Source organism: Hemiscyllium ocellatum, chromosome 21 (genome assembly GCF_020745735.1).
Source record: "Hemiscyllium ocellatum isolate sHemOce1 chromosome 21, sHemOce1.pat.X.cur, whole genome shotgun sequence".
In the NCBI taxonomy this organism is placed as follows: domain Eukaryota; kingdom Metazoa; phylum Chordata; class Chondrichthyes; order Orectolobiformes; family Hemiscylliidae; genus Hemiscyllium; species Hemiscyllium ocellatum.
Genome location: NC_083421.1, coordinates 55,108,240 through 55,122,399, shown reverse-complemented (window position 1 = coordinate 55,122,399; position 14,160 = coordinate 55,108,240). Strand labels below are relative to the sequence as shown.

The 14,160-nt window shown below is 42.8% G+C and overlaps 1 protein-coding gene across 1 annotated transcript in view; it reads right to left on the bottom strand.

Annotated features, from left to right (window-relative positions):
• Positions 1–14,160, bottom strand: part of LOC132825764 (hemicentin-1-like) — a 436,368-nt gene that overhangs the window by 272,249 nt on the left and 149,959 nt on the right. The window contains exons 22-23 of the mRNA XM_060841228.1: positions 9,029–9,188; positions 7,029–7,190 (exon numbers count right to left, since the gene is read on the bottom strand). Coding sequence (XP_060697211.1) covers positions 7,029–7,190; positions 9,029–9,188 — 322 coding nt within the window. The remainder of the gene's footprint in view (positions 1–7,028; positions 7,191–9,028; positions 9,189–14,160) is intronic.

Here is a 14,160-nt window from a genome sequence, read left to right as displayed (position 1 = left end):
GCTCTATCCATCTGAGTGGCAACTTTCAAAGATCCATGAACATAGACCCCAAGGTCCCTCTGCTCCTCCATCTTACTAAGAACCCTATCGTTAACCCTGTATTCCGCATTCTCAGTTGTCCTTCCAAAATGGACAACCTCACACTTGACAGGGTTGAACTCCATCTACCACTCCTCAGCCCAGCTCTGCATCATATCTAAGTCCCTTTGCAGCCGACAACAGCCCTCCTCACTATCCACAACTCCATCAATCTTCGTATCGTCTGCAAATTTACTGACCCACCCTTCGACTCCCTCTTCCATGCCATTAATAAAAATTACAAACAGCAGAGGATCCAGAACTGATCCCTGCAGAACTTCACTTGTAACTGGGCTCCAGGCTGAATATCTACCATCTACCACCACTCTCTGACTTCGACCGGTTAGCCAGTTCTCTATCCAACTGGCCAAACTTCCCACTATCCCATGCCTCCTGATTTTCTGCATAAGCCTACCATGAGGAACCTGATCAAATGCCTTACTAAAATCCGTGTACACTACATCCACTGCTCTACCCTCATCCACATGCTTGGTCACCTTCTCAAATAATTCAATAAGACTTGTAAGGCAACACCTACCCCTCACAAATCCGTGCTGGCTGTCCCTAATCTAGCAGTGCCCTTCCAGATACTCATAAATCCTATCCCTCAGTACCCTTTCCATTACTTTGCCTATCACCGAAGTAAGACTAACTGGCCTGTAATTCCCGGGGTTATCCCTATTCCCTTTTTTGAACAGAAGCACAACATTCATCACTCTCCAGCCCCCGGTACCACCCCCATTGACAGTGAAGATGAAAAGATCATTGCCAACGGTTCTGCAATTTCCTCTCTTGCCTACTTGCTGGACTACAAGTCCGGATCCCATCCCCCTGCCAAATTTGTTTAAACCCCTCCAAAGAGTGCTAGCAAACCTACCCCCCAGGATATTGGTGCCCTTCTGGTTCAGGTGCAACCTGTCCTGCTTGTACAGGTCCCACCTTCCCCAGAATGCAGTCCAATTGTCCAAATACCTGAAGCCCTCCCTCCTACACCATCCTTGCAGCCACGTGTTCAACTGCACTCTCTCCCTATTCCTTGTCACTGTCACGTGGCACCGGCAACAACCCAGAGATGACGAGTCTGTCCGTCCTAGCTTTTAGCTTCCACCCTAACTCCCTGAGTTCCTGAATGACCTCCCCATCCCTCTTCCTACCTATGTCATTGGTGCCATAGCTACAGCGGGCACACAGAGAGGGGAGCCAGAAGGTAAGCGGAGACTAGTTTAAATTAATGTTTTTCTTTTCGCAGCCTGTGCTTTTTTTTCAACTAGGAGCGGGAACCCGGAAGTCGTCAACAGAGGCTTCTGGGAAGGTAAGAAGTTTGATTTAAAAGCGCGTACCTCCGAGGTTTCGACCTCAGTGCTACAGCGGGCGCACGGAGAGGGGAGCCGGAAAGTAAGCAGAGATCAGTTTAAATTAACGTTTTTCTTTTCGCAGTCTGTGTTTTTTTTTAAACTAGGAGCAGGAACCCAGAAGTCGTCAACAGAGGCTTCTGGGAAGGTAAGAAGGTTGAATGGAGAAGGAACCCGAGACACTACACGTGTAGTGTCTCCCACCCTCCCCCCTCCTCTAACTTATAAAAAAAGGACTCAGTCGGCTGAACAGGTAAGCTACTTTGTGTTCTTGTTTTGGAGACTAAGTGTAGAGTTATGGCAGCGCAGGCAGTGGAATGTTCCTCCTGCAGGATGTTTGAGGTAGGGGTGACCACCGATGCTCCTGCCGACTTCACCTGCAGGCAGTGCAGCCAGCTCCAGCTCCTCACAGACCGCGTTAGGGAACTGGAGCTGGAGTTGGACGAACTGAGGATTATTCGTGAGGCTGAGAGGGTGATAGATAGAAGCCACAGGGACATAGTTACGCCAGAGAACAGAGGTAGCTGGATAACAGTTAGAGGTGGGAAGGGAAGGAAGCAGGCAGTGCAGGGATCCCCTGTGGTTGTTCCCCTCAACAATAAGTATACCGCTTTGGATACTGTTGGGGGGGGGACAGCCTCGCAGGGGTAAGCTGCAGTGACCGGGTCTCTGGCACGAGGTCCAGCTCTGAGGCTCAGAAGGGAAAGGGGGAGAGGAGGACAGCGCTAGTTATAGGAGACTCTATAGTTAGAGGGACAGACAGGCGGTTCTGTGGACATGAGCGAGACTCTCTAATGGTTTGTTGCTTCCCGTGTGCCAGGGTCCGAGACATCTCGGACCATGTCTTCAGAATCCTTAAGGGGGTGGGTGTGCAGCCAGAAGTCGTGGCTATGTTCTCAATTCTGCAGGTCAGCACTGAATCCAAAAGGCCAATGGGGCAAAAATAATGAATACAATCCTAGCATAGCACTTATTTGGGTTAAAAGAAATGGTGAAGACGTTACCACACATCCACCAACCCCAGTTCCGGGTTCAGGTCCATCAGCTGCCTGGATTGCAGGAATATACCCCACGAGACCCCACGGCATCCTATCCACTTCAGGGTCCATAAGCCAGTTCAAGTCCCCCCTTATAATTGTATGATGCACCCCAAGAGCCATCAGCCTGGAGAGCGCATCCATTAAAAATTTGAGGGGGTGTGCCAGGGGCAATATACATTCAAGATCCCATATTCCTCTCCATGTATTAAAGCTTGAAGGATCAGAAACCGTACATATTCGCTCCTAATTTGGTCTAACAACTGAAATGGAAGGTTCTTCTGAATGAGTAAAGCAAACTCCTCTACTTTTTGAATTAAAGGATGAAAGGAACACCCAGCCGAACCTTCCTTGCTGTAACTTTAAGTGCTCCTTATCGGTTAGATGTAGGCTTGCTGCAAGAAGCACATCAACCCTTTCTTTTCTAAGGCTTGAAATGATCTTTTTTCTCTTAATCAGTGAATGACTCCCCTTAACATTCCAGATGCACCATTTTAACAAGCGGTTAGCCATAGCCATCCGAAGCAGCCCGTGATCCCCGGGAGGAAGAACCCCATTTATAGCGTGCCAAGTGAAAACAGTGAACAGTTCATATAAACTTGAAAATACAACTACAAAAACTACCAAATGAAAACTTCTAACAATTACTTTTACAATGAACCAACATATAACACAAATAAAAGGAGACTTTCCCCCTTGCCCACTGGGGGCACTTATACTAACCACTAATACCTCCATGGCTCCTTCTAGCTAAAGCCACATCCCAAACCCAGAAAAAAACAGATAAAAAAAGTTACACGTGTCTTACAACAAGAAAATTCACAGTGGGCACTCAGCCCATCTCATCCATACTTTGACCCTAGGCAGTCCTGGTTAAAAAAAGGAACTCCCCCCCACAACCCACCGCCCCCAATCCCATACTGAGAGAGAAAAATAAAAAAAGTAATGAGAGATAAAAAAAGATAATGGGAGGGGAGAAGGAAGGGAGAGGACAGAGAAAGAGAGAGAGACAGAGAACAAGAAAAGGGAGACCCCCCACATATTAAAAAGACAAAACCAGGTAAGCCAGGCAAACTACAGAAAAAAAACAAAGAGAACATGATTGTCCACATTATTTCAATCAGGTAGTTTATTTTAAGGTGTCCAGGAAGTCCTTTGCCTTTTCCACTGAGTCATTCAGACCCTCCATGGCTGAAACGCAATATTGTCGGGTATCTTACAGAGTATTGAATACTCAAGTCTCTCAGCCTCCTTTTTACCTCAAAAGCCTTCCTGTTATGGATCATAGCCGCAGAAAAGTCTTGAAAAATAAAAATTTGTATATCAGAGCCTGTGGATTCTTCCCCAGTGCTCTGGAAGCTTCTAGCACCATTTGCTTGTCTCTATAGTGCTGGAGTTGCACTAGAACCGGGCGGGGGTGCTTGTCCGATCCGGGCCTGCGCACTCGACCCAGTGAGCCCCACTTGACCCACACCCAGTTCGCCTCAACTTCCAGCTTCAAAAACTGTGGGCGCCATTTCCCATGAAGCTGACCAGCTGGCCTCCTTCTTCCCGCTACGGCAGCCCAATCAGGAGGATGTTCTTCCAACGGCCTCGATTTGAGGTCGTCGACCCGCTCAACTATCTGCCATGCCAGGGCTTGGACCCGGCCCTCTAAGGATTCCATCGCGGTTTCGGAAGCTGAGGTCCATTGCTCCACCTCCACCATGCACTGCCCAAGATGCTGGATCCCTTCTGCAGCATGGCCGAGATCGGTTCCAGCCTGGTCTGGGACTCCTCCATCCCTGAATCAATCTTCTCTCAGGGTTTCACGACCTCTGAGACAAGGCTTTGCTCCACAGGTAAGTCCCCTGGGGAGTTTGCGGAGGCCAATGCAGCAACCGCGGATGTGTCCGTTGCTGCAGGAGAGTGCCCTGCTTGTCGCGATCCTCACAGTCCTTTTCCATTTGTCATTTTTTCTTCTTCTTTAAAAAATACTGAAACTAAAATATATATCTGGGGATCTAAAACCAGCGACTTGTACCACAAAGAGCAGGAAAGGGTGGATGAATGCACTACTTTGTCTCAGTTTTGGTGCAGAGCTCAGCAGGGCAGACCTACCAGAGTGCTGCCATCTTGGATTTCCAAACGCATCATGTTAATGTCCCATAAAGTCACATAAACTAACACAGGAGATTTAAGTTGTTTAGCTGCTTGAAACTGTATATTCCCTGCCCGAACATCTGTTCCTCTTTAGCCAGGCCAAAATATTTTTCCATTATTATATATCAGACAGCATTTTTCAGCATCAATGAAAGCTTGACAACCTACTATACACAATATAGATCATAATCACATCAACTCTGCCAACACAGGAAACTTCTCCCTACTTTTAACAAAACCACAAATCATGTTTTATAATTACAGTAAAACACAACTTTGTGCTAGTCATTTTGTTGAACAACAACATGAACTATAACAAGCCATTTTAAAATCAACAGATGTTATTTTGTCTTCATTATTTTCCCTCCCTTCTGAATTTAGTCACGTTTTATTCCTCCTTTTAGAAACCTCAAAAACAACTTGCTCAAGTCACCCCAGACAACACACGTCATGAAGTGGTGCCTAAGAACGGACTCAGCTGCAATCTTTCCTGATAGTACCTTATATCGCCTTATTGTTTTAAGTCAACATGCATCAGAAAAATAAAGCGATATGTCATAACAACATCAACCTTCCTTTATATCATGCCTTTGATTTAGTAAAACACTCTCCAAGAACATGATCAAGCAAACTTCTACAACAAGCCATACAAGGAGATATTAAGATAGGTGATCAAAAACTTTGCCAAGAGCTTGGTTTCAAGGGAAATCTTAAAGGAGGAGAAAAGTAGAAAAGCAAGTTTAGGAAATGTACTTCACAAACGACAGCCTTAGTATTTGAACGTCGAGTGAGTACTTGAAGAGCAGATGAAATACCAAAAATATAGTCCTCCTGCAGTTTCTATTAATCATTGCAGAACCTCTGCATGTAACTCCCATTGTATGATAGCAATTGGAAATGTTTCTGTTACATATATTACTAATTTACAACAGACTACATGAGATCTATGTCTTCCATTTGACCGAATTTTCTAATAATGTAGTTACTGTGTACTTTTCTCTAAGTTAGTATATCACATTCACATAACCTGCAAGCTCATTTCAGACTAGGGTACAATACTATTCAGAAATCCTCTTACTTTGTGAATTTTGAGCTCAAGTTAAGAAATTAAGCAGAGAAATTATACACATTTTCATTTCAGCCATCAGTGTATTTCAGTTTCAGTTATTCCCAGACTGCCTGTTTACCAGTTGTTCAACTGTTGATATTCTTGATCTCGGAATCACCCCTGCCTCAAACTCAGAATATACCTGGAATTATTATCAGATATCTTCGTGGCCTTCAACCATCCCACATAGTGAAATTCATCCCTCTACTTCCATTATTTAATGTAGCAATTATAGAAAAAAATTCCAAGTTTTTTTAACTGTGTTTTTGGTGAATACTAAATGGCTTGCAGCAGTGTCCAGGTGATTAATCATGGCTTTATATAAAGTCCAGTACTATCCTGGATATTGGTCATCCTTCCCTGACTTCAGCTGAACATTACTATGAATCGGTCACTGAGAAACTCAAATCTTAATTTTCCTGCAGCAACCCTTGACTCCTTCTATAGGTACACAAGAATCATAAAAGGAGGCACAAGGCTGGTTAAGGATCAATAAAAAGATTTACACATTGACGCAGAGCACATAGGTGAGATAGTAAATTAATACTTTGCATCAATCTTCACCAAGGAAGATCATGCAACCAAGGCAATGGTGAAAGAGGAGGCAGTACAGACATTAGATAGGTTTACAGTTGGTAAGGAGGTGGTATTGGATAGGCTACCTGTACTTCAATTTAATAAGGCTTTCAATGATATGGAAGGAAATAGGAGTGGAAATTCTAGAGGTACTGGCCATCATAACTTAGGACAGTGCCTAAGGACTCTATAAGTAGACCCTTGTTCAAAAGACAATACCAATAAGCCCAGCAACTACAGGCCTATCAGATTATTCTCAGTGGTGGGAAAACTTCAAGAAAAATATCTCATAGGACTAAATTAAATAGCCACATGAACAAACACAGGTAAACTGAGAAAAGTTAGCATGGATTTCATAAGGACAAATTGTTGTGAACTGACTTGCTGTACTTTTTGAAGAATTAAGAGATGACAGCAAGTCTATTGATTGCTGTATATGGAAATCCAAAAGGCATTTAATAGAGTGTTACACAATAAACTGATGAGCAAAATTATAGCCTAAGGAATAAGAAAAACAATACCAACACAGGGATACTAATTGGTTGGATTATAGGAAATAGATAATAATGCTTAGTGAATTGTTTATGAGATGGAGGAAGGTTTTACTGGAGCTCCCAGGGTCAGTGTTGTGACTCTTGCTTTTAGTGATATATATTAATAACCTCATTTTGATTGAAGACATTGTTGCCAAGTGAGCTGGAACTGTTCAGAAATTGTGGAGATACGTTTACCTGGCTGATACGAGTGGTACCAGACGCGAGTCTTTCTTCCACCTGATAATTGGAGGAGGGGAGCCCTGAACTTCACAGGGTAGTGTCACGTCTGTCCCAGCTGTGGCTGTGATTTTAATTGGTTTGTCCAAATTATCTGGGTTCACTCCATCAATCTGAGGTTTTGCTGTGGACATAAAGAAAAAATCAAAGCACAATACGTATATTTAATAACAGCATTATATTAATATTAAATCCTTCTGATGCTTTCAGTCTCTTTCATCCTATTTGTTTTGATCTGTCAATTTGCTTGAAGGGGTAAATCTAGAGGGAAGTATTCCTATTTCCCTTGGCCCTCAAATGGTGCTGGAAAAGCAATTAATCTTTGGATTAGATTAGATTAGATTACTTACAGTGTGGAAACAGGCCCTTCGGCCCAACAAGTCCACATCGACCCGCCGAAGCGCAACCCACCCATACCCCTACATTTACCCCTTACCTAACACTACGGGCAATTTAGCATGGCCAATTCACCTGACCCGCACATCTTTGGACTGTGGGAGGAAACCGGAGCACCCGGAGGAAACCCACGCAGACACGGGGAGAACATGCAAACTCCACACAGACAGTCGCCTGAGTCGGGAATTGAACCCCTGTCTCTGGCGCTGTGAGGCAGCAGTGCTAACCACTGATTAACACTCAGTCACTGCCTTCAGCTACTAGGTTTTCCAAATCCTGGAAAAAAAAATTCCATAACCATTAGATATTAAATCCACATTATAAAATGTGAAGCATTCAGACAGATTAGTGTTAAATAACTAAGCCACTTCTTGAGGACAGGTTTGTCACCCATTGCCCGAATAATTTCTAGCTTAAGCAGATCTATTGAAGGTGGATTGGCATTAGGGTATTTTTTAAATTCCTTTGGTATTTTTAATTGTGGAATAATTACATTAGAATAATAATCACATTAGAAACCAAGGATGGCTGAAGGAATGCTGAATGTTTCAAAAGCAAGTAACTTGACACTCAGGAGCATCATTTACACAGCTGGTTGTTTAAGCATTTTTGTAAGTTTAGTTTGTAGATGTCTGGATCCATAGATCAAATAAAACTTTTGTTGGCAGCAAATAATGAATTGGTTGTGTCTTTAGTGACCAGTTATCAATGGCAAAGATATTCTGCCTGCCAACAATTATCCTTCAGCAGTTACTGTAAGTTGTAACTTTTTAATGAATAAATCACAACCCTTTTAGAAGTAATCTAGCATCCTTTTTTTGAATCAATGGAAACATCTGGAGAATGACTATTGAGAAATAGCGCTCTGACCAGCTTTGGAATCTTCATAGTCACCTCAACAGATCCTGTGACAAGCAACCACTGAACTGCCTTTCCGGTGTTCTCTTCTATGTATGTGTAATGGCGAATTTATAAGGGTATTACATTTTTAATTAGTAGGGTTATATGTTTATATTTCATAACTGTTTTCCTGCAGCTAGAGTCAAATTTCTTGTAATAAGTAGTAATTTTTGTTAAGTACATTAAGTACCTCGACAGCGGTTCCTGTCAATCTCGGTTTAGAAGCCAGGTAAATCAGAGAATTTGGTGCATTTTTAAAACATCTTAACCTTTTGCAAAGATTCTGGGAATAGCAAGGCTTAATTTCCAGTAGGCTATACTAGTGAGATGCATTTACTACTCATCTCTTACCACCTCCCACTCGACAAGTCTCCTGTAGAGATCAATATTCCTTTAAATATATTTAAAGCTGAGATAGAAAGATTGTTGGTCCCTCAGGGAATCAAGGGCTATATGCAGCAGGTGGGGAGGTGGAGTTGAAGCCCATGATCATGCTAAATAGGAAAGCTGGCTCAAAGGGCTAGATGGTCTACTCCTACTCCAATTTCTTGTGTTGGCTAATGTACATTTTAGCATCTTGCGTGCTAAATGTAACATGAGACTTTTTACGTGGAGCAACAGACTGGGTGTATTTGGATCTAACTATAATATCACTAATATCCTTACTGTGGACAAACAGCTGCATTTCTCTGCTGGAAACCCCTGCTACATTTGTTGCAGTGCAGATGTAGATTCCAGAATCTTCTGCTGATGGGTATGGGATCAGGAGCTTTCCACTTGCATCGATTGAATATTGTGGTTCATGTCGAGATATGAGCTCCCTACCCTGGAGATGACATAAAAAACAAGGAAGGCATAATAGTTTCAGATGAAAAATGTTTTGAATAATAACCCTAGAGGCAGCCCTTCCCCACTTCTTAATCTCCTTACCATGTGCATCACCTTTTGGTAAAAGAGCCAGAAGGTGACTTGTTCTAAAAGCCTGTGTCAATGTGTGAGATCAGATATGTCACTCACTTTCTCATTCTGAATGCTGAATGCCACCCATTATGCTCCAATCTCCTGTTTTTCATTTGTTATTGGATGGTGTCTTGTGTGGGGAAGGCAACAGATTATAACATCTGATCATCAAATCGTAGACAATTTATGTAGATCCAGTCACGTTAAAGGAAGGATATGAATGCACTGATGTGATGCAGAAGCAGTTTACAAGAACAGTTCCAGAGATGAGGAGCTTTAGTTATGAGGACAGATCGAAGAAGTTGGGACAGTTTCCCTGCGGGAAAAGAAGGCTAAGAGGAGATTTGACAGAGGTTTTCAGAAACATGAGCGGGCCAGATAGAATAGTTAGGGAGAAATTGTTCCCAATCATAAAAGGTACAGGAACAAGAGAGCATTGATTAAAAATGATCTGCAAAGGAAGTTCGGGTGAAGTGAGGAAAATCTTTTTAATGTGATTCAGTTGAAGCATTCAAGAGGACATTAGATGATTATTTGGTTAAAGATAATGTGCAAGAATGTGGGGATATACAGCTAATTCTCCTATAAGATGAGGGATGAGGACCTAAAAAGTGATTTCAGGGAGTTATGTTGGAAGCTAAAACACAGGATGAGCAGAGTAGTAATCTCAGCATTACTACTGGTGCCATGTGTTAGGTGAGGTGAGGAACAGGGAACGAGTGCAGCTCAACACATGGCTAAAGGCTGGTGCAGGAGGGAGGGCTTCAGATACATAAATCATTGGGGCACCTTGTAGGTGAGGGACGGGTTGCATTTAAACTGGAGGGACACCAATGTCCTGGGTGGGAGATTTGTGAGATCACTTCAGGAGAGTTTAACTAGGTTGGCAGGGGGGTGCAAACCAGAGCTGTAGCTTAGTGGAGAGGGTAGTTAATGAACAGGCAGAAATAGAATGCAGAGAGTCTGTCAGGAAGGATAGGGCAAAGGGATTTGTTAAAGTGTGCCTGTTTCAATGCAATGAGTGTCAGGATAAGAGTGGTGAACTTAAAGCATGGATCAGTACTTGGAACTATAACGTTGTGGCCATAAAGGAGACATGGATTTCACAGGCAGGAATGGTTGCTGGATGTTCCAGGGTTTAGATCTTGTAATAAAATTGGGTGGTAAAAGAAGAGGGGGTGTAACATTGTTAATTAGGCAGTGCATCACAGCTGCAGAAGAGGAAGTTGTTACGGTGAGTTTGTCTCCTGAGTCAGTATGGGTGGACGTCAGTAACAGGAAAGGAGCAATCACTTTATTGGGTGTTTCCTATAAACCCCCAATAGTGGCAGAGAGATGGAAGAACAGATTGGACAGCAGGTCTTTAAAAGGTGCAGATGTAACAGAGTTGTTGTTTTGTGTGACTTCAACTTCCCCAATATTGATTGGAACCTTCTTAGCGCAATGGTCTGGATGGAACCGATTTTGTCAGGTGTGTCCAGGAGGGATTCCTGACTCTAAATGTAGATAGGCTGACTGGGGAGGAAGAGCCTTACTGGATTCAGTGTTAGGCAATGAGCCAGGCAAGGTGTCAGATCTCTTGGTGGGAGAGCATTTTAGTAACAGTTACCACAACTGCCTCACCTTTACCATAGCCATGGAGAGGGATAGGAGCAGACAGTATGGAAAGATATGTAATTGGGGGAGGAGAAATTAGGAGCTCTGGAGTATAAATTGGAACAATTATTCTATGAGAAATGCAAAACAGAAATGTGGAGGCTGTTTAAGGAGCACTTGCTGCGAATGTTGGTTAACTTTGTCCCACTGAGACAAGCAAGAAATGGTAAGGTGAAGGAGCCTTGGATGACAAGAGCAGAGGAGCTTCTCATCAAAAGGAAGAAGGAAGCTTATTTAAGATTGAGGAAGGAAGGATCTAGCACAGCTTTAGAGGATTATAGGGTAGCTAGGAAAGAACTCAAAAATGGACTGAGGAGAGCTAGGAGGGAGCATAAAAAGGCCTTGGCATGAACAATTAGAGAAAACCCAAAGATGTTCTACATGCAAGTGAGGAATAGAGAAAGATCAGAGAGAAGGTAGGGCTGATCAGAGATAGTGGAGGGAACTTGTGCCTGGAGTCTGAAGAGGTAGCTGAGGCCCTAAATGAGTTTTTGCTTCAGTATTCATGAGAAAGGAGGACATTGTTGACTGTGAGAACACCAGGGACCAGGTCAATAGGCTTGAAAAAATTGATATTAAGGAAGTGGATGTGCTGGAAATTCTGGGAAACATCAAGACAGATATGTCCCCAGGGCCAGACCAAATGAATGAGATTGCTGTGCCACTGGCAATGATCTTTGCATCTTTACTCTCCATGGGAGAAGTACTGGCTGATTGGTGGGAGGCAAATGTTGTTCCTCTGTTCAAGAAACAGAATAGGGAAATCCCTGGGAACTACAGATCAGTCAACCTTACGTCTGTAATAAGCAAGGTACTGGAAAAGATTCTGTGAGGTAGGATTTATGACGATTTGGAAAAATATAGTTTGATTAAAGATAGTCAGCATGGCTTTGTGAGGCACAGGCCAAGTCTCACAAGCCTTATTGAGTTCTTTGAGGAGTGAGGAGACAAATTGATGAAAGTCGAGCAGTAGATGTGGTGTATCATTAAAACATTTGATAAGTTCCCCATGGTAGGTTCATTCAGAAAGTTAGGATGTATGGGATACAGGGAAATCTGGCTGTTTGGATACAGAATTGCTGGCCAAAAGAAGACAGTGAGTGGTAGTGGAAGGAAAGTATTCCACCTGGAGGTGGGTGACCAGCAGTGTCCCACAGGGATCTGTTCTTGGGCCTCTGCTCTTTGTAGTTTTTTATAAATGACTTAGATGGAGAAGTGGAAGGGTGGGTTAGTGAGTTTGTCGATGACATAAAGGTTGGTGGTGTTGTAGATAGTGTCGAGGGCTGATGCAGGCTACAACAAGACATTGACAAGATGCAGAGCTGGGCTGAGAAGTGGCAGATAGAGTTCAACCTGGATAAATGCGAAGTGATTCATTTTGGAAGGTTGAATTTAAATGCTGAATACAGGGTTAAAGACATGATTCTTGGCAGTGTGGAGGAACAGAGATCTTGGGGTCCATGAACATAGATCCCTCAAGTTGCCACCCAAGTTGATAGAGTTTAAGAAGGCAAATGGTGTTTTGGCTTTCATTAACAGGGGAATTAAGTTTAAGAGCTGCGAGGTTTTGCTGCAGCTCTATAAAACCCTGGTTAGACCACATTTGGAATATTGTGTCCAGTTCTGGTCGCCTCATTATAGGAAGGTTGTAGATGCTTTACAGAGGCTGGAGAGGAGATTTACCAGGATGCTGCCTGGATTGGAGGGCTTGTCTTATGAAGAGAGGTTGAGCGAGCCAGGGCTTTTCACGCTGGAGAGAAGAACAAAGAGACGTGACTTAATAGAGCTGTACAAGGTAATGAGAGGCATAGATAGAATAGAGAGCCAGAGACTTTTCCCCAGGGCAGAAATGGCTGTCATGAGGGGTCATAATTTTAAAGTGACTGGAGGAAGGTATAGGGGAGATGTCAGAGGTGGTTCTTTGCGCAAAGAGTTATGGGTACATGGAATGCACTGGCAGCAGTGGTAGTAGAGTCAGAGACGTTAGGGACATTTAAGTGACTGCTGGACAAGCACATAGATGGAAGTAAATTGAGGGGGGTGCGGTTATGTTGATCGTAGATTAAGATAAATGCTTGGCACAACATCATGGGCCAAAGGGTCTGTAATGTTCTATGTTCTATAAAGCGCGTTTCGTAAACGTGACTTGGCTGTAACACGATTTGTGAGTGTGGATCGGACCTTTATTTTACATAAAGCAAGCTATTATTGGTTATTGCACTATTTCAACCCTGGCCCCTAGGTGCTGTGGTGTGCGGAGGACTAGATCCTTTGTTGACATCACGTGGTCAGTCAACCCGCAAGCTTTCTGGTGAGGAGATTTCTGAAAGGTGCAATGCTGTACTCAGTGATTTTAGGTCCTTTTTTTGAAAGTAATGGTGATGTGATGATGACCCTCAACCCCTGTCTTAATACAGTTCTGCACTGTAACTCAGCAGATTCATAAAATTTACTGTTTTATTTCATTGAAATATATGATTTTAAAACTGACTTAGACTGTGCTATCATTTGTGTTAGGCTAACTACTATTTTTGTTTTGATTTTTACTCATTTTTGGTGGTTTGCCTCTAACCCTGTATTTCCCATAGACCCCATTATTCCTACTGCGTAATTTCCTATAACACAACATCGCACAGGAATGTTGTTTTAGGAGAACTACCTAGCGTGAGATTAGTGTGAGGTATTGATGCTCATAAATTATGCTGATGCAAGCATCATGGGCTGAATGGCCTCCTTCTGTAACAATTCAGTGATTTGTAACAGGCGTTTTTAACACAATACTGGAATTGATATGTAAGATCCACAATACCATCAGCTTGTCAATGGTTAGATCATTCACAGTCACCAGGAGACTGCACTTCACTTGAATAAGATCATTTAAAACTGGCTCTTTCTAGAAAGACTATTGAATAGCCCTACAGGATGAATTAAAGAGGGAGTAGAAAAGAGACTCTCCCTTAATCTGCCCTCCAGACACCAGAGGAAAGTAGCTGTCAATTATAATGCCTCTTGTAAGATTGATTTAAATTTTTTAGAATTTAAGGGTGTCAGATTTATGAATTCTACTAGCTTTCCCATCAAGTTTCAATATTCTCAAATCCGGAAGACCACATTAAGTACTAACATTTTCAACTGCTGGGAATGAACTTCTTAAACCTCTCTTAAAAAATGGAAAATTCCCT